The sequence below is a fragment of the Perognathus longimembris genome, chromosome 11 (genome assembly GCF_023159225.1).
Source record: "Perognathus longimembris pacificus isolate PPM17 chromosome 11, ASM2315922v1, whole genome shotgun sequence".
In the NCBI taxonomy this organism is placed as follows: domain Eukaryota; kingdom Metazoa; phylum Chordata; class Mammalia; order Rodentia; family Heteromyidae; genus Perognathus; species Perognathus longimembris.
In genome coordinates this window covers 31,801,905-31,827,617 of record NC_063171.1, presented here as the reverse complement: position 1 = coordinate 31,827,617, position 25,713 = coordinate 31,801,905, and the positions used below count along the sequence as shown (strand labels likewise).

The window sequence follows — 25,713 nt, the reverse complement described above, 5'->3', positions numbered from 1 at the left end:
TTACAAACTTTGGAATTTCATTTGCCTCAATTGCTTCATCTATAAAATATAAAATTTAGCAATAATATTATAGGTTAAAATGTATATGAAAGGATAGGTCTATAAATGCATAGTAAATTTTAGTTCCTTGTCATATGTTAATTTTGTCATATTTCATTTTGATCTCCCTGCCATGAGGTAGAAAAAAGAGATATCATATCATTTCCAAATAGGGGTCAACATTTTCCTTTTCTATTTGTATCTCTTTCATTCCTTGTTGCTCTGGCTAGGAATTCCAGAACCAAATTGAATAAAAATAGAGATAAGAGATACTCTTCTGACTTCAGAGGAAATATTGGGGGTTTTCTCCCCTATCCTTATACGTATTTTTTTTCTATGTGTAGACTCCTTTGAGAGTCTTCTGCAGTACTGATTTGGAGGTTGTAAATTGCTCTAGTTTTTGTTTATCACGAAAGGCTTTTATTTATCCTTAGGCTATGATGGTACTTTGCTTAGTAGAGTAACCTAAGTTGAAAGTTATTTGCTTTCTCTGCCTAAAACACACCATTCCAAGCCATAGTTGCGTTTTAACGTTTGTGGAGAAATTGTTCTGAAAGAGGCTTGATAATGTGAGTGAATTAATGCTACTTTCTTGAAGTTTTCTGTGTTTTGTTCCTTGTTCTTTACACGTTTTAGCTACAATGTCTTGATGTGGTTCTTCTTCTAGTCTTGTTTATTGTGTGTTCTGACAACCTCCTGTATCTGAATGGCTGCTTCTTCCCCCTGATTCAAAAATTTTTCTCTATTTTATTCTATCCTCCTTAGCTTGTACCTCTTCTCCTTCTTCTATGCCCATCATTCATATTTTTGGTCTTTCAAGTGTCCCAGCTATCTCCCATGCTCCATTTGCACATCTTTATTTTTCTCCTATTTATGCATTATATTGTTCTAATACATCTCCCTTGAACTTTAGCCCTGATATTCTGCTTCAGTTGGATCTGCCCTACAGGAAAAGACTTTCCACTGATTTGTTGTTGTTGTTGTTTGTCTTATTCAGCTTTTCTTTTCCAGGATTTCAGGAGGCTGAAGACAAACTTCAGTGAAAGAAGCCAAGTGAAAGTATGAGACCCTGAGTTTAAGCCCCAGTACCCACAGAAAAAACAAATCCCCTAAATACTGAAGGGCCATCATTGACCTTTAATCTTAGGTATCAGAATAAGACTATGTTATTGAGCTTTCCTGGGCAATAGAAAGACCAATGAACATGGAAATAAATTACTGTAGTTGTAATCAACAAATGTTGGTGTGTCGTGTTATATATTTTATTTATGGCTGTTGATAATTGGGACAGTGACAAAATGCAGTGTCGGACTTAGAGCTCTCAAATCTATGAGGATGCTCTGAAGCAAGAGAATGGAGAATTCCCATTTCATGATCTGAGGTGTAGACACAGAAATCCTGGATGGGAAAGGAAAGACCTAGCAGACAAAAGGAGTGTTACTGATGATCATATTCTCTGCTGAGATTCTGGCACACAAAACAAAACAAAACAAACAATATTCCTTAACCCCCTAACTCTCTAGCCACAAACCTCCTCTCCAGGAACTTTTAAACCTTCCTAAGAATTCTATACAGCAGGATTTCCCTTACCATTTACCAAGGTCTCCAAAAAATGTCTTCTAGCTTGATTATTTTCTAAGGTGGAAGTCCTGTTTTGTTCTCCCTGAAGCTCTACCACTTGAGCCACACCTCCACTTCTGGCCTTTTACTGGTTAATTCAAGATAAGAATCACTTAAATTTGTTTGCTTGGGATAGCTTTGAACTGTGATCCTCAGATCTCAGTCTCCTGAGTAACTAGAATTACTGCTGTGAGCTACCAGCACCTGGGTAAGCCCTTCAAGGTTTTAACATATAGCGGTAAAAAGCTCCCAGGGTTCAAGTGGAAACACATAATACTTCTTATAAGTTCTACTTATTAGAGTCAGGCAGTCACTTCCACCACTTCCAGTGGCTAAAATGTATCACATGGCCAACCCAAGTGAAGGGCCATTGAATATAACACCTTAATAAGGCACAATGTGTACTATTATTGAAAAGACACACAGTATCAGATTCTTAATTCAATCTGTTAAAGTCCCAAAGAATGGAAGAATGGAGACTGACCTGAGGGCTACAGATACAGAACCTGTACCAAAAGAGGGGGGGGGGGGGGGGAAGTGCATTTAGTACTTCATAGAATTTGAAGCTTGAGGGGAGGGAAAGGGCCTCTTCATATTTACATACTACAATGATTCAAAAGCAGTAAGAATAAAATCAGACCAACAGCCTCTCTGAAGTTGATTACACTGAATGTTCTGCTGATATTTAATCATTTACTAAAAGAGGTCCATCCTACTAAATTACCAAAGCCAAGCATTGTTGCAAAGATTTGGTTCAGCTACTCCTATTTAGTTTAATATGAAGTCCTATCGATAATGAAATTTCTGGATAAGAGAGCTAAGGGACACAATGAGTGATCTCTGCTTCAACTCTCTCTTTAGCAGATGAGGAAATAAATGCAAGCAGAGAGAAGTGACATGACTTACAAAAACCACTGTAGCATTTTGTGCTTATATCGGTGTTTTTTGTACTAGACATAATTGTTAGATCACAAACATGTAAAAGGTGGGTCTCTTGATAGCAATTAAAATCAAATTCAAGACCAACTCCCCAGTTTAGCCTCTTCCCATGGACTCCTGATCAAACTCACTGAGTTCTCAAGACTAAAACCGTAACATAATATTGCTCTTGGTTTATATCATAGTCCATATTAACTTTTAAGATGTGAGCTAAAAAAAAAAAAATGTGAGCTCCATCAATGTCCCAGCACCCTTCTACATTCCTAGCCGCCATTTTTCTTTTTCATGGGATTCATCTGCCAATTCTTGGGGAAAGGGGAAATAAGATGAAAATATCAATCAAATGAAGTTATTATCTCCTGCTCTGAAAATACTAATTTTATATACAAAAGAAACATCACTAAAACAAGAAAAACATTCCAACCTTGTTTCCCAATATCTGAGTAATCTCCATCCCTGGAATAAATGTCAGTCATAACACTCCACCATTGTGTCTGTCATACTATTAAGAGTACAGCCCCACAGTGGATTCTCCCAAGGCAAAACGAAGTACAATTCCATATAAATCAATAGGAATGACCTCAAAAAGTGAGAGAATGATGTTTCCTAGTATGTACTCCAATCCTGAAGACAATCTGAAAAGTCCAACAAAGAGCAACCTCCTTGACCAAACTTCAGTCAGGTTCTTGAACATTACTCTGAGCTAGCCTCCACCCTGGCCCCCTCCCGCACCTTCTGCTTGCCTGGCTCTGGATTTATGGAGAATCCTGTTAACCCAGTTTTAGAGTAGATATCTAATCACCTCCACATTTGAACAAATAATTCATTTCCCTACCCTTGATATCTGATCACCCTAGACTGCCTTCAACAAAAACCCTGTTTTGTCAGTTTAGCAAGAATCCCTTCGCTTTTGATGTCTCCTTTCAGTCATTTTCCATGACACTCGCAGCACCCCTTGTTCTGCACGTCGGTGGAGACCATCCATACTTCATCTGATATTGAATCCCCACCTTTTTCCTCTGAATAAAATCGTCCTTAGTATTGTACTAAATGCCAAAAGTATTTTTTCCCCTTTAAAAAGTTCCCAGCAAAAACCTAAATGCCTTATCTTTTTCTGGATAGGGCAGAAGCCTCCGTATTTTCTGAATAACTTTTGTTACAGAGTCCACAAGGCTGCAAAGCAAACAACCCCTTTGAACAATCCGAGAAGAAAGATCCTTCAGCTCCTTCATCTATGGGATGAGTGGAGATTTCATAAGCAACGCCTACAAAACCCACCAAGTTCTTCTCTAGGATATTGAGAAGGAAGTTCTGGGGCAAACAGAAAACTGCAGGAAAAGACATATTCTTCCCCTCAAGACCTCGGACCCGTCACCAGCCTCCTTGCAGGTCTGATCTCCCACGCAAACTCCCAGGAGCAAGGCGAGAGGGCTGTGCGCACTCATCAGAGCCGGAGCAAGGCACTGGTGAATGCACGCGAGCACATGGACGTGGGCTCCCACGTTACACTGTGAAAAATAAAAATAAATCCGGGCTTTTGCGGCCGAGGTCACCCACGGCGCTGTGCACGGCGCAGTGGGGGAAGCAGAGGCCGCCGAGGGCCCGGGAGCCCCAGGGATTCCCTGGCCGCCGGGGGCTGCGCCGGGCGGCGCGCCGCCAGCCGGAAGCCGCGCGCGGGGAGGAGGAGGGCCCGGGAGCGGCGCGGGGAGGAGGACCCGGGAGCGGCGAGGACGCCGTCCCCCGGCGCCGCCGAGGCCTGCTGACATCAGCCGCGCTCCTCCCCTCGCCTCCCAACACCCTCAGCTGCGGGCCGGACCCTCCCTCCGCCCACCACGTGTCCTCCCTGTTCCCTCCCGAGGGGCTGCGCGCACGGGAAGCTGGAGGGGCGGCCCGGATGGCGCAGTGACAGCCGGGCCCGCAGCCGACGCGCCCACCCCACCCCCTGCGGCCGGGTGCGTGATCGCGGGTGGGACGGGCGGGGCGCTGGCGGCGCCGGTCGCTCCTCGGGGCCCGGTAGCTGGGCCGCGGCGGGGGCGGGGGCCCCGGAGTGGCAGCTGCCGGCCGCGGCCGCCTTTGTTGCGGGCCCGCCGGGGAAGGCCGGCGGTGCCGGCTCTCCGCGTCCCGGCAGGTGCGCTGGGGACGGGCGGGGACCGGGCGGAGTGGCTGCTGCCGGAGCGGCGCGGGGCGGCGGAGAAAGGGAGGGAGAGGACAAGATGGCTGGAGAACTCGGAGCGCGCCCCGGGGGCGCGGCGGCGGCGGGGCGGGGCGGGTGGCGGCGGCGGCGGCCCGGCTGGCCCCGGCTGGCCCCGGCTGGCCCCGGCTGCGGGCACCCCTGGCGCAGGGCGGTGGTCCCGCTTCCCTCCGGTTCTGCAGCGGGACGCGGAGCCTGAGACCAAGTTCGTTCAGATCCCACCTTCAGGGTCTGAAGCCCTTTCTGCTCGGCCCAGACCCATCGTTTTAGGAAAATACTGAAGACGCTGACTTTGAACTCCCTCAAGGGGCTTTTCTTTGGAGGACTTGGCGGAAATGAGGCGCTAGGTGAACACTCCCCCCCTCACCTAGGATCTGCCCGCTCCCCTAGAGGGCAGGGGCTGGGGCCGGGGGTCAAGTCCTGGTCTGGGTGAACCATTGTAGTTTGGCTCCTTCCAGAGAATCCAGGCACACCCCTCTTTGCGATTCACCGACTCAGGTTTGGGGATTCCTTTAAGACAAAATGACTAGTTTTTGAACCGGCTAGTGGACAGCATCTGTGAGTTTGGAAAGGTGATGTGCAAACCAATGGCCTTGCTTAATTAGCTTCTGGGACCAACCCAGCTGAGTACCTGACCAGCCTGCCTTCAGACACTTCATAGATCGCAAATCAACATCTCTTGGCTGCCGCTGAGGACCTGTTTGGGTAGCACTGGCTGTGGGAAACTTCTGCCAGTCCTTTTACTGTTTAGAACCTCATTCCGGAATGCTTACCCTCCACCAGTCGCAGTTATGTTCTTACCAGTCTGGCCTCTCTGCCACAGAAAGATTTTTTTTTTTTTTAATATTTGAAGACAACCAGATAGGTTACCGAGCCACTGTTTCTCTCATCATCATGAAGAATGCCACCATCCGCTTTCTGGGATTTCCCATAACCTTTTCTACCCAGGACCCTACTCTGTGCTCAACTCCATCGATGCTTGGGGTTATGGAGGTTTATGTATAATTGAGCCTCTCTCTTACTGGCTGATTTGTTTGAACTTAAACCTTGCTTGCAGAGATGGAGTCTACAGCCTACCCTCTCCATTTGACCCTGAAAGAAGAACAACAAGAAGAAGAAATTCAGAGCCGGGAACTGAAGGATGGCCCAACCGATATGCAGAAAGTACGAATCTGCTCAGAAGGTGGATGGGTAAGTAAGGTGTGGGGCCAGACTTTAAAGTCTAGCATTCTTTTAAGCCTCCTAAAGCAGTCGGGTTTGTATGCATTCCCGGGAAAACAGCTCTGTGGCTTTAAATGGCACTGCAAAGAATGGAGGAAGTGGTTGTGGGAACAGCTTCTTTGGCCACAAGGCTGATCACTAGATTGAAAGTCTCAGAAGATGGGACTTTATGTCTCTCATTTCCCCTATATACCTTGCTTGGTGCCAGGTACATTGGAGGCACCAGTCAAGTATCACAGAGAATCACTCACTTTATATAAAAGATGCCATGAAGGGAATCTAGCTGCATATCCACCTGGCCTGAGTTGAATGGGTTAGCAGTAGGAATACGCAGACTTGACACATGTAAACAGAACCGTGTAAGAGAACTAGAGGGAACTTACACAAATGTTAGAGCTGTAGGTATTTATATCTTCATAGTTCATCACAGTAGTTACTGGACTTCATGTGATAACTCTGTGTCCAGTGAGAGGCCCTAATTCATAGAACCATTTCTGTATTATCTAGTCCAACCTTCTCCTACAGGAGGGAAAAGGAGTACAGGCCAGTTATCTTCTTTGCTCTCTGGATTCATGTGAACAGTGAGATTTGTTCTTTAAAAGCAGGCCTCCTGAGCAGTACCCTTAAAAGTTGTGCATTTTGCTGTTGTATGTTAACTCAGTAAAAACAAACAGTGCAATGCCAGGCTTTGGGTTTACTAATCAGGCTGCACTGCCTTGGTCCCCTCAGTCATCTGTCCTCATCTTGTCCTCCTTTCAAATTCTGATCCTGGGAGGAGTCAGTCTCCTCTGGCCTGGGATTAAACCTCAAGACAGTAGAAAGCCTGGACTTTGAGACTACATTGGCTAACCTAGAATTTCTAAATGGAGTTAGGGAACCATGGATAACAACTGTAGTAAAAGCAGACATCTGAATGTGTTGAACAAGGAGAAAAGAAAAAGATGGTGATACTTGGGGCAGAAAAGAAGGTAACCAGAGGATTCAAAAACGGGAGCCCAGCAGCCTCATAGTGATGAGATTGGGCATTTGTGGCCTCCAGGCAATCTGCCATACATCTGAAGTTCCTGTGTACAGTGCTACCTGTACAAGTAGAAGAGTTCCTTATCTTAGGAGCCAGGCAAGAAAGTCAGCATAATTAATAGTATGCTGTACAAATGAATACACTCTAATCTTGAGGTCAGTTCAGGATAGTCCAACAGCCAGGAGCAGAGGGCCCTCATTGAGGCTAATGTTTTTGCAGAGAAGATTTAGTCTGGAATGGTGGGCTAATTTGTCCTCTTCTTGCACTTGGACATTTAGCAATATCTGGAGAGATTTTGGTTGTCAACCCTAAAGGTAGAGTAAGGGGGTAGGAGATCTTACCGGTACAACTAGAGTGCAGAGGACAACCCCCTGATACAACAAAGAATTATCTGGCCCCAAGTGGTATGAGGTTGAAAAGAAACTCTAGACTATTAAATTAGGGGAAGAAAAGAATCAAATCTGTACTTTAAATGCATATTCTACTTAAATGCACATTCTGTAGTAATCAATAAAAGCCATTCAAAAAGAAGAGGCATGCTCTGCATTCAGATAGTAAAATTTCAAGTGGAAAAAGGTATACTTAGAACTGAGCATCAGTCATGAAAGGATTCAGCTTAGGGAACAAACTGGGTTTACACCCCCAAAGGCACTGGAGAGAGAAGATAAGAAGGTATATGCAGAGTTAGGAAGCCCAGATGGAAAATGCATTGTGGTAGGTAGGGTCATGGGCTGACACCTTGAGTCGGCCAGGGATCAGGGCCACCACAGGCCAGAGTGTTTCCCCCCCTGCCCCCATGCCATAACCTTTGCCAAATTATTTAACCACTATTTCCTTACCCATAAAAGTTGGTTCATGATCCCATATCCTTTACTTATTTAGAAGCTTTCAGAAACATATGTATGTACACAGGAGTGCCTGCGTTGGTCCATCAACATCGCCTGGCTAACCTCAGATCCCTACGAGCCTTGCTGAGTGGTTGTAAGGCTTCAGTGGAGCTGTGCAGTATGTGAACACTTTGCAACACTTGCCCTTGGAGATAAGTGTTGGAATGCCCAGGGAGAGCAAGGCAGTGCACACAGCTAATACAATACCTCCTGAACTGTGAGTCCTTGATCTTCTGAGGGAAGGGAGGAGTACAGGAATTGAGAGCCTTTACCTTTGATGCCAAGAAAGGGTAACTAAGGGTTGACTGCAGACTGCCCAACTTCTCAGTTGTGCCCAGGGCCAGTGCTATTTACCTTCTGCTGGGTTTGGCCAGATGAAAGAGCTGTGTGGAGCAAAGGAGGACTGCACAGCAATGTCTGGGTGAAGGTTTGCTTTATTCTCACAGAAGGCTGCTATGAGGGAGCTTTGCTAATCCCCTGTTCCATGCCTCTTGTCCATCATGTGGACTGTTCCTCTGAGGCTCAGGTGTTACTAGGAGGGGTTGAATCCCACCCATACCAGCTTCTAGACATCTCACAACATCTGTGCTCCTGATACCTGATGTTTTTCCAGGTCTAGAACATGTTACACCTTCTACAAGGACTGACAGGGCCAAGCCTATGCCCCTTTTTGTCAGTAAAGGGAAAGTGGCTATAAATAGGTATGGCCTACATCTGGAACTTTGTAGTGACAGGGAAGACCAGAGGGAAAGTGATTTAAAAGCCTGAGAAGTGGGAAGGGAGTTGGGTAGAAAAATCACTGGGCTGTCTTGCTGGTCAGGTTGAGAAAGAAGTCTGAGGAAAACCCAGAAACGAATCGATTTTTGGTCCATTCTTCATCCAGAGATTTTTGTGACAGATAAGACTTAACAATTCTTTGAAACTGGTCCATGTGCCACAAGAGAAGGAAAATCCAGAGATGATTTGCCTCAGTATTTCAACAATACATTTTAAGTCATTATTGGAGTGTGCTAGTCTTGGGAAACAAGACAAAGTAAATGCAGTTCTGCCCATGATAAAACTCATTTTAGTAGAGAGCAGATAAGTAAAAAACGTGCCATGTGACTTTGACACCATAGCGTTGAGCCCAGAGCATCATGGACATGTGTAAGTATGCTCACAGCCTAGGACACTGAGTTTCCTGGAGAAGAGGGTAGTCCTGAAGTCTTTAAAAGATGGATGCATGTTGACAGGCCAAAAATTCAGAGAATTAGGAGGCCCCAGGGAAAGAATGGCAGAGGTGACAGGAAACAGTAAAAGATGATTATAGCTGGAACAGAGGTGGGGGAGAATTGAGGACTACTTGCCCAGAAAACAGCTCTGCTCTCAGCTGGCAGAGCATTGGCATCAGACAGAAGTGGGTCCACATCTCTGCTCCGCCATTTGTTAGCTGTATGACTTCAGCTTGGAAATGATGCCTCTCGGAACCCATTTTTCTCCCCCTGGGTTTAACTGGCATATCTTTATTCCTCCAGAAGATTGTTGGGGGAAAATCAGGGAAACTGTGACAGAGATCTTCCTAGTAAGTACTCCCTACATGGAAGATGCTGTGAGGGTGGAAAGATAGTAGATAGGTCTCATAGAGTCAGGGAGGAAAGACCAGGTGTCAGATAATTGTTGACCTGACACCTGAAAAGACTACAGGTTATATAGACATTGATATATTTTTTTTTTAGGATGAGAAACAAAAAAACAATCAGTGGATCCTGGGGCCCAGGATTTGGATTCAAGCTTTGGAGAATAGTCTTGAAGGAGAGAATATGAAGTGGCCATCCTGTAGCAAGCTGTCCAGTAATTTCTTACCTTTGAATGGACTTTATAGTAAGATTTTTTTAATAGCCAAGAGAACAAAAAACATAAGAGTAGAAAGTAAATCAAATTATTGTTAAAACAAAGAGAGGATTGTTTTTGGTGGCTTGGCTGCCTCTAGCTATGAGGAGGAGAGTGGGGATAGAGGTGCAAGAGAGGAAGCAGTCTTCTCTGCACAGGAACACTGCAGACCTGATATAGGCATCAAAGCAATCAAGTTTGCTCGGGCGTCTCATCACATAAATTAAGATCTAATTAGCCCTTCTTGTGGATTAGAAAGGCCAAATAGAGGCCCTTGCCTTGCTGGATCTATGGGCATCCCTGAGTTTCAAAAACAAATAAGGTTGATGCCCTTGGAATTAGGATGCCCCAGAAAACCATAAAGGCCTCTATGGAAAGCATTAGCCCTACCTGAATTTACACAGCCAGCTCTTGCTTTTAGGCTGCAAGTCTGGGAGGTCTAGAGAGGCACTGATTAAGAAGAATGATGTGGTGGATATGCTTCTCTCTGGGCATGGTTGGTGTCTGCCTCTGGAGTCAGGTGAACTGTGAGCAGCTCTCATGCAGTGTATGAGTGTAGAACAACCAGGATACCCAGCCTGTTGATGGCAGTAGGGAGTTTTCTTCTCACAATACTGCTTGCTGTGCTGGTGAGCTGAGGGTGTGACAGCTGCTATAGCAGGACACTGGAGGGCCTGTGTTCTTTCTTGCCTCATCTTGTCCCCAGTAGCCATGTGAATGTGAACAAGCTGTTTCTCCCAAGTCAGGGCCATGACCTGAATTGTAAGAGAAAGGGCTCTGCCCACTTGTTCACGAGGTCTTCTGAAATCTGAACATCTGTGTGCACGTGCATGAGAAAGACCTGTTCGTGTTGCAGGTACCGGCCCTATTTGATGAGGTGGCCATATATTTTTCCGATGAGGAGTGGGACGTTTTGACGGAGCAACAAAAGGCCCTCTACCGGGAAGTCATGAGGATGAATTATGAAACTGTTCTGTCCCTGGGTAAAGTTGTTTTCCTTCATCTCCCAGAAGCCCTGAGCCCAGAGAATTATTTCCTCATCTCTCTTCCCTAGTGTACCCCACCAACCCTTCTTTCCTGGATTTGCCCACTTAATTCCCTACTTTTGATTTGGGCAGGGTGTATACATTATACATACTGTGTTTTTCTACCCAACAGCCCATGCCACCTCTTAGGATGATGTTAACCCAGGCTTTTATGTTTTTCAAGAAGTACAACTTTAGAAATGTTGCCTTGTATCTGTGCTTGTGCTTCATTGATCCATAGAAAGGAAGGCCTTCATTGTGATCAGCCTCCAAAACAAAGGGACATATCCTCCAAAGTATGCACACACACACACACACACACACACACACTGATGTGATCCATTTGGATTGCCCAGGTTGCTCACTGAGGTACCAAAGTACTCATTGCATCAGTGGCAGCCTCCACTTTGCTAAATGTGATGGTTTTTGTTAGTGTGTTTAGCTCGATGCTGGCCCCAGCCCTCATTCACAGAGATCCTATGTTTTACAATTGGAGGGAATAGGGGTTTTTTAAGTAAAAGTACTTAGGTTTGTATTGCTCCAGAACAGTAGCACAATTGTTACCTATTTTATTTTCCGCGAACAGAATTCCCATTCCCTAAGCCTGACATGATCACTCGGTTGGAACGGGAGGAAGATTCTGGTAATTCTGAGGAGTGGCAGATCCAAGGAGGACCCATTACAGGTACTACAAGTACAATTCAGTGCCCACCCTAAGGGGAGCATCTTAAAGCTGGATTTGTAGTTCCTACATACACTTGGTAGGATATTGAGAGGTGAAGCACAAAGACAATGGAATTTAAAAATAGGGAGTTTAAAAATCTCTTTCCAGTTCTCTGATCTCAGGCAACTTCTTTTAGGTCTCTAGGCCTCTTGTCTCTTGATTGGTCAGTTGTGAGTTTAAATAAGCCTTCATGTGTGTGACCTTGTATTTGATTGAAATGAAATAAGGTTTGCATGGCATGTGGTCAGTGCACATTCTGGCTGAGCATGGCCACATCGACAGCATGCCACATGCCTCTGCAAACTCAATAGTAGTGAGAGGAAGTGTGCAGCCAGTGTATTTACCCTGGGCTTCCTGTCTGTTTCATCCTGGATAGAAAATGCCACAGTTCATGTTTGAGTAGATATGTCTTAAGAGTTATTTTTATCAAAATGAAAAAGATTAGGAGAGTAGCAGTTGGAAAAATGCAACATAGCTTCCAGATAGCCAGAATAGTTTCACTTGCCTTTCTCCAGAGGTTAAGAATTTAATATGCCATATTCTACTGATGCTGAAGCATTTTTTTCCCTGCCACTTTATATAATTGAGAAGGCCTATGGAAAAGATTGCATGTGAGAGTTATAACTAGAGACATTTTGTTATTCTTCTAATACCACATAAAGGTTCATTTTACAACTGATAGCATTTTCATTTTGGTGAAAGAAGAAATCTCCCCATCATATATCAACTTGCTGCCCTGAACTTAACTTTGCTGGCATGATTTTTCTTACAGGTTTTCTTGATTTAAGGGCTATGATGCCACCAAAACTCTGCAGTATTAGAAAGCACTGTGAACTGTATTTGGTTTCTTATCCACATAAATATTGTTTTTTGGACCCCAACATAGCATCAATATTATTTGCTCCAAGCTTGAAACCTGTGGTCCAAGTTCTCTTACTATGACCTAGCTTGGTAATCTTGACTCCATTTATAACCTCTGTGGTTTCTCTCTCCTCATCTACAGAGAAGGAACACTGAGAAGGCCACCGTTGCTATGAGTACTCTATTTGGAGTCTGTATAAGTTAACAACTTAGGCAATATTATCTTTTATCCAAGTCACTACTTTTGGTGAATCTTATTAAGCAGTTTGACAAAAAAACAAAACAAAACAGAAATAAACCATTTAATCACTGGCCTTCTCCGCCCCCCCCAACCCCTTTTTTGTCTCCCAGAAAATGAAGACTATGACATGAAGCCTCCAGATTGGGCGACCCCAATGAACACCACCTCCCAGTTCCCTCAGCCTCAGCATCTTGACAGCTTTGGCCTGCGCCTGCCTCAGGACCTCACCGAGCTGCCTGAGTGGAGTGAGGGGTACCCCTTCTGCATGGCCATGGGCTTCCCCGGGTATGACCTCTCGGCTGATGACCTAGCTGGGAAGTTCCAGTTCAGCCGGGGCATGCGCCGCAGTTACGATGCGGGATTCAAGTTGATGGTAGTGGAGTATGCCGAGAGCACCAACAACTGCCAGGCTGCCAAGCAGTTTGGAGTGTTCGAAAAGAACGTTCGTGACTGGCGCAAAGTGAAGCCGCAGCTCCAGAATGCCCATGCCATGCGGCGGGCATTCCGAGGCCCCAAAAACGGCAGGTTTGCTCTGGTGGACCAACGTGTGGCTGAGTACGTGAGATACATGCAGGCCAAAGGAGACCCCATCACCAGGGAGGCGATGCAGCTGAAAGCTCTGGAAATCGCCCAGGAAATGAACATCCCAGAGAAAGGGTTCAAAGCCAGCTTGGGTTGGTGTCGAAGAATGATGAGAAGGTATGACCTGTCTCTGAGGCATAAAGTGCCTGTGCCCCAACACCTGCCTGAAGACCTGACTGAGAAGCTCGTCACTTACCAGAGGACTGTGCTGGCTCTGCGCAGGGCACACGACTACGAGGTGACACAGATGGGGAATGCAGATGAAACACCCATCTGCTTGGAAGTGCCATCCAGGGTGACTGTGGACAACCAGGGTGAGAAGCCCGTCTTGGTCAAAACTCCAGGCAGGGAAAAACTAAGGATCACGGCCATGCTTGGTGTCTTGGCTGATGGGAGGAAGTTACCTCCATATATCATTTTGAGGGGAACCTACATCCCCCCGGGAAAGTTCCCCAGTGGGATGGAAATTCGCTGCCATCGCTATGGGTGGATGACTGAGGAGTTGATGCAGGACTGGTTGGAAGTGGTGTGGAGACGGAGGACAGGAGCTCTTCCCAAGCAACGGGGGATGCTGATCCTCAACGGCTTCCGGGGCCATGCCACTGATTCTGTGAAGAGTTCCATGGAGAGTCTGAACACCGACATGGTGATCATCCCCGGGAGCCTGACCCCGCAATTGCAGGTGCTGGACGTGGTGGTCTACAAGCCATTGAATGACAGTGTGCGCGCCCAGTACTCCAACTGGCTTCTGGCTGGGAACCTGGCACTCAGCCCCACTGGGAACGCCAAGAAGCCACCCCTGGGCCTCTTCCTGGAATGGGTCATGGTAGCATGGAACAGCATCTCAAGTGAATCCATTGTCCAAGGGTTCAAGAAGTGCCACATCTCCAGCAACCTGGAGGAGGAAGATGACGAACTGTGGGAAATCGAGAGCGAGCTGCCTGGAGGGGGGGAACCACCGAAAGAATGTGATACTGAGAGCTTGGCTGAAGGCAACTGAAGGACCAGTGCAAGTGAGTGGTTGGAAATAAATGCTTCGGTTTGTTCGCTGAGGGCCCCTGCTCTTGTTCAACACAATCTCATTACTTTTCTCTATTTTCACTTCCTCTTAAGAGTCTATTATGCATAAGTGTAGATAACAGGTCACCAGTTTTCTTACTTATATTTGGCTCTGAAGTCTGGACCCAAATAATAAGTAAAATGAACAAATGGTGAGCTTCTAAAACATTAGGTCTGAGAGCTATAATGATGAAAGAGGTTATTTGGGCCTGAAAAGGCCCATTCTGACATGGCTTAGTTTATAAGGACTTTTGTCTGAAATACTTCTCTTTTCCCTGTAAATTGTGTTAAACCTTTAGGACCAGTATGTGTTCCTGGTTTAGTTGGGACTGTTGCACTGCTTTTTACTGGCCTGTAGGTCCATGACACAGGTGAACATGAAATCTACCTTCAATACAGTAGCATCTGGGTTTCAGGGCTCTTCCCTAGCTGGGGTGATCATACAATGCCCGTCATGGAGATTAAGAAAAAAAATAGCTCCCATTTGCTTTTTCATAGGAAATGCAGAAGTTTTAAAATGCATCTTAGTCTCATATAGACCTTTATATCAAGTGGACACTTACTTGAACTTCTTGTAGTCAGCAGAGGTCTGAAAGATAGTACTTTTAAACCCAGTCTTGGCATCAGAGAAAGAAAATAAAATGGAGCATATCTAGGACTACAGTGAGTCAGGTTTAAAGACCAAGGACAATAGGATTGAGATTTTCAGCATGCAGTACAGAAGAGAAGCAGCCTTGAAAGGTAACAAGGAGTAGGGGCCCCACAACTTCCCTCAACCTCCCTCCCCACCTACACACCCAGGGAAAGCAGAATGGCCACAGAGTCAGTAACATGCAGAAAGAACAACTCACTTTCACTTTGTTCTCATTTTCTTCATTGTCAACCTGTGCTTCCAGGTGCAGTATATACAAGGCAAGAGGCCTTTTATATTTCTTCTATTGTGTCTCTTCTACTTGCTTTTTTTCTCCAAATGAAATGCTAGTAGAATTCTTACTTTCTCACATCATGATGTATGTGCACATCTGTGTGTTCAAAAGTGACTTATACCAGGTTGCTCACAAATGTAATCCTAGCTACTCAGGATGCTGAGATCCTGAGGATCCCATTTCAAGGTCAGTCAGAACAAAAATGTCTGTGAGACTCCTGTCTCTCTGCTTTTTTTCAAAAAGCAAAGCTAGAGGTGTGACTCAAATAGACTAGCACCAGCCAACCAGGTGGGAGGCCCTGAATTCAAAACAGGGTGCCAGCAAAAAAGAAACACAAAAGGTTCTTTCCTTGCCTCCACAAACTGAACTCATACGTTATTGAACTCTGGGGTAATTCTGAGTTCCCTGGATTTTAAGTAGAGCAAGGAGCAGTTTAAAAACCACTGAAATCACTTTCATCCTGTTCCCTGCTCTTTCAAAAAAAAAAAAAAAACCACCTGAATTCAGACTCTATTGCCTATCAAACTTTTAGTAACATCATTTTTATCCTTTCCTCTCTTTCCTCTCCTTGTCAGATAACATTTTGAAGAAGTCTCCATTTTTCCTCACAAAATGTGTGTGCACATGTACCAGTCACGAGGCTTCAACTCAAGGCCTGAGCTCTGTTTCTGAGCTTGTTTTGCTCATGGCTTTTTTTTGCTTATGACTCTACCACTTGTGCCAGCTGACAGCTCCACTTCCAGCTTTTGTTGGTAGTTAATTGGAGATAAGAGTCTTATGCACTTTAGAACCATGATCCTTAGATCTCAGTCTCCTGAATAGGCTAAGATTACAGATATGAACCACCAGGACCTGGCTTCTCCACAATTCGTATTAGTCTCATTTAGTTGTTCAAGGAGGTTACATTTTTTTTTTGGCCAGTCCTGGGCCTTGGACTCAGGGCCTGAGCACTGTCCCTGGCTTCTTCCCGCTCAAGGCTAGCACTCTGCCACTTGAGCCACAGCGCCGCTTCTGGCCATTTTCTGTATATGTGGTGCTGGGGAATCGAACCTAGGGCCTCGTGTATCCGAGGCAGGCACTCTTGCCACTAGGCTATATCCCCAGCCCAAGGAGGTTGCATTTTGATATGTCCATTTGTACATACAAATGTACCTTGATCAGACTCATTCTTTCTGTCACTCTCCTGCATTTTCCCTCCCCTTTTCCAAGCCAATCTCAGCAAGCTTCACTGTTCTATTTTCACAGATGGACATGGAGTGTTTTGACCTTAATTCACCCTGCTTTACTCTCCATTTGCAATATTTCCTTTCACTAGTACCCACAGCCTAGACAGGACCTGTACTACATTCATGTTATTTTCTTAATGTGTGCTAATTGTTCAAAGGGGTTTCTCATGTTATGTCACACAGACATATACAATATTTTTGTTGTTGGTCATGGAGCTTGAACTCAGGGTTAGGCACTACCCCTGAACTTCTTTGCTCAAGGCTAACTAGCACTGTACCACTTTGAGCCACAGCTCTACTTTCAGTTTTTAGGAGGTTAATTGGAGGTAAGAATCTCATGGATTTTCCTGCCCAGGCTGGCTTTGAGCCATGATCCTCAGATCTCAGCCTCCTGAGTAGCTTGGGTTAGAGGCATGAGCCTCTAGCACCAGGCTGGCAATATTTTAATCAGATTGACACCTCACTTACTTGTATGGTCCCCATTCTCACTACTCCCTACTCAACAGCTTTCAGTGAGTTTCATTTTTCTATCTTTGGTTGTCATGGATTCAACGTATTTTATTGTTTACCCTGCACCATTCTCTTTTCCTTTGTCCCAGATCCCTTCAAACAGACCGACAACTACTAAGGTGTGCGTGTGTGTGTGTGTGTGTGTGTGTGTGTGTGTGTGTGTGTGTGTTTATGACCATGTGTATGATTACATACATGTTTATCTTTTAGGTTTATGATCTGTGTATGAGGGAAAACATGCTACATTCTGAACTTGGCTTACTTTATTTAACACATTACGTAGTTTCTTCAGTTTCCTTGCAAATGACATAATTTCATTCTTCTTTATAATAAATAATATTCAATTATGTATATGTACTACATTTTCTTAATCCATTTGTCCTTTATAGGGCATCTGGACCATTTACATAGCCTAGTAATTATAAATAGTGTTGGAATGAACATGGGTGTACTGTGCCTCTGTAGATTCTGGTTTACGTTTATTTGGATATGTGCCCACGAGAGGGGTATCACTGTACTGTATGGTAGTTCTATTTTCAGGGAGCCTCCAAACTGATTTCCATAGTGACTGCAGTAGTTAACATTACTAGCAACACATATGCAAGGTTTCCTTTTCCCGTGCATCATAACTAGTATTTGTTTTTCCTTGTGTTTTTGATGGTAATTCTGAGTGGAGTAAGATGAATTCTCAATGTCATTTTGATTTTCTTTTTTTTTTTTTAATGCCAGGGATAGTGAACATTTCTTCATGTATTTATTGGCTATTTGTACTTATTCTGAGAATTGTCTGTTCATTGGTAATTTGTATTGTCTATTCAGTCTATTTGCCCCTTTAATTGGATTGTTGATTCTTTGGGAATTTAGTTTTGGAGCTTCTTGGATATTCTTATTACTAAACCATTGTCTGATGTGTAGCTGGCAAGTATTTTTTCATTCTCTAGGGTATTTTTTCAGCTGCACACAATATGTTTATTTTGATACAACCCTATTTGTCAATCCTTGCTCTTAATTGCTAAGCTGTTGGAGTTCTATTCAAGAAGTTATTGCCTATGCCCGCATGTTCTGGTACTTTCCCTATCTTTTTCTATAGTAATTTCAAAGTTTTAATTCTTAGATTAAGATCTTTGATCCACTCTGAGTTGATGTTAGAACAAGAGATAGGATAGTTTCTTCTGTTGGATACAGTTTACCAAGCACCATTGGTTGAAGGTTATCTTTTTTCCAATGTATGTTTTGGACTCTTCTGTCAAAAAATCAGCTGGCTGTTGCTGCATGGATTTATTTCTTGGTTTTCTGTTCTGTTCATCTATCTTCATGTCTGTTTCTGCTAAGTACCATGCTGTTTTTGTTAGTACGGCTCTGTAGTATAATTTGAAGCCTGGAATTTTGATTCTTCCAGCACTGCTTTTTTTACTCAAGATTGCTTTGGCTATTTGAGATCCTCTGTGCTTCCATGTGAATTTTTAGGATTAATTTTCCAATTTCTATGAGAATGCCATTAGCATTTTGACAGAGATTGCATTGAATCTGTAGGTTGCTTTTGGTAGGATAGCCATTTACTAATTCTGCCAGTCCATAAGCATGAGACTTCTTTCCATCTTCTAGTGTCTTCTTCCATTTCCTTCAAGATGCCTTTCCCTAGACATAAGTGGTCAGGTGATGCTTTTTTATCTGACTCAACATTCTGTCTTTTGATTGGAGAATTGAGATCGTTAACATTCAGTGTCATTATTAAAAGGTATGTAATAATTTCTGCCATTTTGTTGTTTTTGTACTGCTTGATTCTTTCCTACTTTTCATTTGCTTATCTGCTCTTGTGATGAGATGTATTTTTTTTCCTTCTGTTTCCATGGTTATATTTACCTTGCTCTTCGGTATGTAGAATTCCTTTGAGGAGAAACTTCTGTAGTGCTATTTAGTGACCAATTGCTTTAGCTTTCATTTGTCCTGGAAAACTTACTTGTTCCTGAGTTGCTTTAGGTAGATTAATCTAGGTTAGCAGTTCAGATACATCATATATTATGCCCTCCTTTATTTTAAGTTTTCTGTTGAGAAATCTGCTATTCTGATGAGCTTCTTCCCATTGTTACGGCATGGTGCTTTTCGTTTATAGCTTTCGGTATCCTTTCCTTGTTCTATACACTTAATGTGTTTAATTGTGATGTGTCTTAGGTATTCGTTTTTGCTCTGGTCTTTTGAGTGTCCTGAATACTTCCTGTACCTGGATGGCTGTTTTGTCTAATGATTTAGAAAATTTTCTGTATCTTACTGAGTATGTTTTCTCTCAATAGAATTTGCACCTCTTTTTATATGCCACTGATTCTTAGGTTTGATCTCTTAATAGGGTCCCAGAAGTCTTGCACATTTCACTCATACTACTTTTTCCCCATTGGTTTATTTGATTATTCTAATACATGTATGTTGGTTTTTTCCCTAATAGTCTTGTCTACAGTTTGATCCCTTCTCCTGGAGAGACTTTCCACTAAGTTTTTATTTGATTGATTGAACTTTTCTTTTCCAGAATTTGTTGGGTTTTTTTTTTAAATCCTCCTTTATATTATGTTTTGTCTTTCTTACCCCGCTGTTTAACGGAACCCTCATTGACTTTCCTTAGCTGCTTATTTTCCAAACTTTCAACGCGTTCAGTTATTTTATCCATGTACTCTTTTATTTCATTGATGATTCTCATTATCATGCTTTTAAGTTCTTTTGAACTTTCTTACGTATCCTAAGTATTACTGGGAGCTAATGACCTATGGAGATGTCATGGTGTCTCAGTCTTTCATGTTGCTTGTGTTCTTGCTTCAGGATTTACACATCTAAGTTAACCTTTTTGTTGTGCCCACGTGTCAGGGCATCACTTACATAGAAAACTATTTGGAGTCTCTTGTATTTTTAACTTGTGCTCGGGTTGCTGTTTTATCTGAGTTGAGAACGGGAATCGTCAATGCTTCCACATCAGAAGCTTCTCTTCTTTGTGTACTAGAAACCACTACTGGCCACACAGCACTTTTTAGTCTGTGGCCAGTTAAACTCCCACTTGCTGCTCAGTTCCCCCTATTTGTGCCCCCTGGCAACAACTGGGCTACCTATGAGGTTGGTCCCTAATGCGCTTGATAAGTGGAGAAAATAAACTACTCATTGAATTCTGCACCAGTGATTGAGACCTGTGAGATTGTTCTACCTGCAGGTCTCAGTTCTTTCAGACCCACTTAGCAGCAAGTCACCCCGTGATACTGCTGAGGCAGGAGAGGATCATCTTGAGCCCTGCGTCTTATGCTTGGAGCTCTCAGCCCCACCTGGTAGCAAGCCCCCATGGCCATCAAATAGCCCCTAGGTGAGCACTAGGGCTCAGTCACCCATAGACTGGGTGCTATTTCCATAGTGATTGTCAATCACTAGGACTGCTCTCTCCTGGAAAATTACTGATACTTTAGCTGTTCACTGCCTGAGCTCCTGTTGCTTGAACCCTCGACTTGCCTTCATTTAAGAGCTCCCTCTCTGTGTGACTTCTCGTAGCCATCTCCTGATTGTTCCTTATTTACCAAGCCCCTGGAGTTGTGGCTCAGACTCTCACCTGCAGAGCTTCCTGTGGCTTGCATGTTGCTAATATTGACTGAGCTGTCCCAGCAGCTTCTATAATCTGAGCTTCCCACTGGCAGAGGCAAATGCCATCTTCTGAAACATCCTTCAGGCAGTGAAACTGCTTTCACAGGATGGGACTGCCAACAGTTTCCCCAGCCCTTGTTGGTGAGACCTTAGCTTGCCTGAGTTAACATTCCCCTCCTTTTATGTCATCCTCAGGCAGCAGTCTTCCACACCTAAACTGCAGATGTGACCTAGAAATTCCTAAACACTGCCTGTGCTCCAACATTCAAGTCTGCTAGTTGTGACTCTGTCCCAAAGCTTACCTGGCTGCAGGCTGTTTGCACAACTCCCGTGTAAGCTGATCACTATGCAGGTTGAGCCAGTGGAGGAGAGAGATCCTTTGCTGCCACTGTCACTGGGTAAGAGGCCAAACCTGTGTCCACCTCTGGTCACTGTTGGCCACTGACATTGGCTGGATGTCACAGGTCACCAGTTGTTTCTTTGTTTCCAAGCCCTTGGTTACATTTTAGGCTTGCCTGGCTGCAGGCTGCTTGCAAATAACTAATGCAGTCTGTCCCAAGTGGGGCAGCAAGCCCTCCCACCTGATGGCAACTCACTGCAGCTTTCTGAAACAGGAGCAAAGTTGTCCCTGTGTGAAGCTGCCTGCCAGTCACACCGGCTAAGTCATTGTCTTGCCCCATTTCTGCACTGGGGTTTGCTGCTTGCAGGAAGTGTGGATTTGACCCACAGCTGGGTTTCCAGTCTGTTGTGGAGGCCATTAGACTCACCTTATGGTAAAGACTTCAGCTTTCCTTCCCACCCCATCAGGGGTGCTGGAGCTGGCTGCTGCAAACTCTCTACTAGTTTTCTCTATTGCCTTTCTGGTTTGCCCCACTTTTTAGTTCTTTTGATCTTCTTTTGTGGCTTTCCATGCTCTTCCTCAGTTTTGCTCTTCCACATCTCTTCTTTGTAGCCTGGACCCTTCTCCTTCACAGAGCCTGATGAGAAAGCTTTTATCTGAAGCTTCTATACCATCTTGAAGTCATCCAATTTTCTGAGTGACTTACTATCCCAGGGACTAGTTCAAAACTGCCAGACGACATAAGGAACCTGACTAAAGCAGTTGTACAATATAGTTGGGTAGTGAGAACAGAGAGAGAGAGAGAGAGAAAGAGAGAGAGAAAGAGAGAGCGCAATAGAGGTCAACCTGACTAACATAATATTTGTATTGTGAATACCATAATGAAATCCCTTTGTACAATTAATATACATCTGAAAATGATGACAAGATAAATGACAGGAAAGTAAAACTGTTTCTATTAGGGATGGGAACTAGCTGGAGGGGTAAAGGCCAATAGAAAGGGAGAATGAGGGTGAATATAGTCCAAGTGCTTTGTGTATATGTATGAAAATAGAACAATGAAATCTGTTGAAATACTTGTTAAAAGGGGGTAGGGAGAGTGACAGAGTAAGTTTGATTAAAGTACTTTGTATTACCACACGTAACCCTTGTACAGCGAGTAGATGCTTAAAAAAAAAAAAAAGTCTTAAGGAAATAAAATGACTGCCAGGAGAGGACATGGGAAAAGACTATGCTAATATTTACTTCAGCTACTAAACAGATTTACGTCCCATCATCAGCATGAACTTTTGCTCTTCCAGAATGCTGCAGTTCTCTCAACAGCTGCTGAGGGGGCCATGGAAGCAGCCAGGAATTTGCAGTGAATGAGAGATTCAGAGGAGGCAATCTGATAGTGCATGCCTATAATCCCCATCTACTCAAGAGGCACAGACAGGAGCATTGTAATTGTGATTCGCAAGATCCCATCTTAAAAAAACAGCGGGGTTTGGCAGAACGTGCCTGTCTTCCCAGCTACTCTGGAAATAGGATCTCAGTCCAAGGCTATTCTAGGCAAATACTCAAGACCCTATCTGAACAATGAAAGCAAAAGGATTAGGAGCGTGGTTTAATGGGTAGAACTTGCCTAACAAGCACAAAGCTCTGAGTTCAATCCCTAGTACAGAAGAAAGAGAAAGGAAGAGAGGGATAGAGAAAGGAGACACATGGGTATAAAACTGCTTCTTGTCATCTATTTGGATATCTAACTGGTAGAATAGTATCTTTGTTAAGTGAGATACCCAGAAATCCAGGGGTTCATTCATACTTATATTCTCTGTGTTTTCCAGCAGATGACACTATGGTTGAAACAGTTGGGGAAAGTCCTCAAGAAGATCATTCTTGAGCATGTGGATGCACAGGGAGCTCCAGGAAGAGGCAGAATGGGGCTCAGAGCAGCTGGGATCCACCAGCAGCCAGCACATCCCAGGGCACAGCCCCTCACGCCCTGCCCACGAAGTGCCAGAGAAATCCTGGACCTTTATGCTCATCAGAGATTAAAATACTAATGAAATTTGGCCACATTTCTTCTTTTGGAGCTGACTCCATCTGTCCATCAAAGAAATGTGTAAATACTACCCAGCAAAGATATAGGCTGGAGAAGAGACCATCTGTTCAGCACCAACAAAGACAGCTTATGGGTACAACTCTAGTGGTGTCCTTCCTGTGGAAAGAAAAAACCGTCGAATCCTCTGCCTTTGAAAATGCTTCCAGAAGTAGAACCTGTCCCCACATGGGTCAAGACTACATACAGTAAAGGTTTTGTACAAATGTGTCACTTATATTTACCTGCTACTTACACATTTTCTCTTGGGAAACTGATTTACTAAGGATAACTGCAAAATCAAGACACACTGGCTTGGTGCCAGATGGCTTTTCTATAGACAAACTACATACAGTACTGTGGAAGATAGAAATTCAAACAAATAATGCTGTTTTACTTATCTTCCCAGTTGGTTGGCAGCTAGACTTTTAGGGTCTTGTTTAATGGCCCTATCTTTTTCATTGTTGTATTTAATGATAAGGCAAGCAATTAGTACACAAATCCTTCTGTTTTTCAGGCTGTCTGCAGAAGTCACTAAACTGTCTGCTGTCTCCATGGTGTAAGGCCCATTGGCTCATCTGATACCTCTTTTCATTTCTTTAACGTTCTTGTCAGAAAGGCAGTGGAAAGCTTGAGACCTTAGCCCCAGCTGTCCTATGACTAACCTCCAAGGACAGGAGACCATTGGATTTTTACATGAGTTATGTGCATTCCCATGTAATTTGAGTATTTGGAAACATTTCTTCAAAGTTGTCTGTGCTACAGAAAAAAAATATATGTCAGAACCTCAAAGACAAAGCCATTGCTAGACCTAACATTCCCAAAACCACTTTTCCTTCCTGTACACGGGGCTCACATGTATTTTATAAGATGTTTTTGGCTTCCTGAACCACCTATTTCTACTCAGGTACTCATTTTCCTGTTGGTCTTTTTCTGATCTTATTAAGCCAGTTGCACAGTCACACACAGGTGGGCAGTTTCACTTCTAGTATCTAAATGCTGTTCAGTGTTTGAATTGATTCCCTCTTAGCTTTTTAACCTATAATACCCTTGGTCATCCAGAAGTGGCATTTAAACCTTTTTATTTTCCATTCCATTTCTATTTAATTTTTCTTCCCACTGACATACTTCTTAGCCCTCTTTTTCATGTCTTATTTCTCTTGTGGTGGGAGCTTAAAATTAGATGTCATGAAATCTAATTTAGGATTCCAGCATGGGAGCCACAGCTGTCTTGCCCAGAAGAGTAGAAAATGGGTTGGACTCCTGTTTCATTCCTTCACCTTGAGTCCTCCTCACCACCTTGAGTCTCAAGAGATGATGCCTTACAGGTTGCATAGCACTGGAACTTTCCTAGAGTGATGGCTGCTGTCAGGGTCTTCTGGGCTCACACTTACATTCCCTTTATGATCTATGCCTCACAGGGCCCTAGGCCAACTGTTTTGCAGAAAGGCTGTTTGCCTAGAATTCCTATAGCACACAAGACATAGTTATACCCCCTAGTAGATAGGAACTGACCCCAAGAATAAACTTTGATAATAAAGACAGTAGGCTATGGTGGTTTTCTTAACCTACTGGCATTGTCACAAGCTATATGTCAACTTGTTGTCTATATATTATTCTCCAGTTTGTTCCAATATATTTTGGTTCCAATATATAAAGAAGTGTCCATGGGGTATGTTCCAAGTAACATTGGTATCTTTGAAGTAAAAAATGAAGAAATACATGACTTTTAAGCTGGCTTTTCTAGAGGAGCATTGATAATTCTGTTCCCAAATGTCATAGTTTAGATATCCTCAGAATGGCTATGTTACCAGAATCACATGGAAGAAATCCATAGGACATAAATTTAAAGTGAGTGAAAATAGCTACAAAGTTGGTGGATAGAAACCTAATACCCTGTTTTCACAAGTTTCTTTAAAAGCATCAAATCCACACGTTAGACCTAGTCCTGATGATTTGCCATGCCCATGGACTCTTAAGTACAAGTCTGCTCCAAGAATACAGATTGTATTTTTCCTTTGTAAATCATTACCTTAAATGCTAAATCTGTCTGATGATATTTTGCTATGAAAAGAATGGTGCACACAAATGCTTTTCCATGGCCTGTGAAACTTTGGGACATCCCAGTGACTTTAGGCAATAGAAGTGTTGCAGGAACTTGGGATGGCAGCTCACAGAGACAATAAAGGTACTGTATTAGACCAGCCCTTCTCTACTTGGTAAAGGCAGCAGGCCTACAGAAATGTGTTTACACATCGATACTCTTGTGACTAAAAAGCAATGACTGAGAACCTGCAGGATAAATCACTTGGAGTAGCTCTGAAATACCTGGTTTTTAACAGCTTTTTTCTTCATTCAAATGTTTTTCTAAATGATGGTTGGCAACAGGTATTCATGACTTCTTAATTATGGAAGAGGCTACACTCAGTATCTCACTCAGACAATGTGTCACAGATGAAGCCAGCCTTTGTCAGAGGGGAGGTTCAAGTCTCTCAGGATATCTCTTGAAGATCCTTACTCGTTCGGCCTCCCTGCTTTGTCCTCAACTCTTATCACTCCACATTTGTAACTGATTTCTTAACAAGTGGCATGGAGAACGGTTCTTTTAAAGATGCAGACATGAAAACAGGTGAGGCAAAGGGAGTCACCTTTCATTGTGTACCACCAGATGAATGACGGGGCCAGGGCCTAGAGGAGAGAGGAATTGTCTAACCTGGAGTTTACACTATGCTGGAAAGGATTC

At 43.7% G+C, this 25,713-nt stretch overlaps 1 protein-coding gene across 3 annotated transcripts; it reads left to right on the top strand.

Moving 5' to 3' along the window:
• Positions 1-4,355: 4,355 nt before the first annotated feature.
• Positions 4,356-24,515, top strand: Pogk (pogo transposable element derived with KRAB domain). Of its 3 annotated transcripts, none has more exons than XM_048356742.1 (6): positions 4,356-4,550; positions 5,847-5,980; positions 10,644-10,770; positions 11,399-11,497; positions 12,749-14,233; positions 22,720-24,515. In XM_048356742.1, exons 2-5 carry the CDS (start codon positions 5,849-5,851, stop codon positions 14,218-14,220), a joined length of 1,830 nt encoding a protein of 609 aa, XP_048212699.1. In that variant the 5' UTR covers positions 4,356-4,550; positions 5,847-5,848; the 3' UTR covers positions 14,221-14,233; positions 22,720-24,515. The 3 variants fall into 3 exon arrangements, with proteins under 3 accessions (XP_048212699.1, XP_048212697.1, XP_048212698.1); XM_048356740.1 differs by having other exon boundaries at positions 22,717-24,514; XM_048356741.1 differs by lacking the exon at positions 4,356-4,550 and adding an exon at positions 4,930-5,136 and having other exon boundaries at positions 22,717-24,514.
• Positions 24,516-25,713: the final 1,198 nt, after the last annotated feature.

Coding starts and splice junctions, on each gene's coding strand:
- Pogk (XM_048356742.1), top strand. CDS start 5,849: ATGGAGTCTACAGCCTACCCTCTCCATTTGACCCTGAAAGAAGAACAA. Junction 5,981..10,643: donor TCTGCTCAGAAGGTGGATGG/GTAAGTAAGGTG, acceptor TTCGTGTTGCAG/GTACCGGCCCTATTTGATGA. Junction 10,771..11,398: donor TGAAACTGTTCTGTCCCTGG/GTAAAGTTGTTT, acceptor TTCCGCGAACAG/AATTCCCATTCCCTAAGCCT.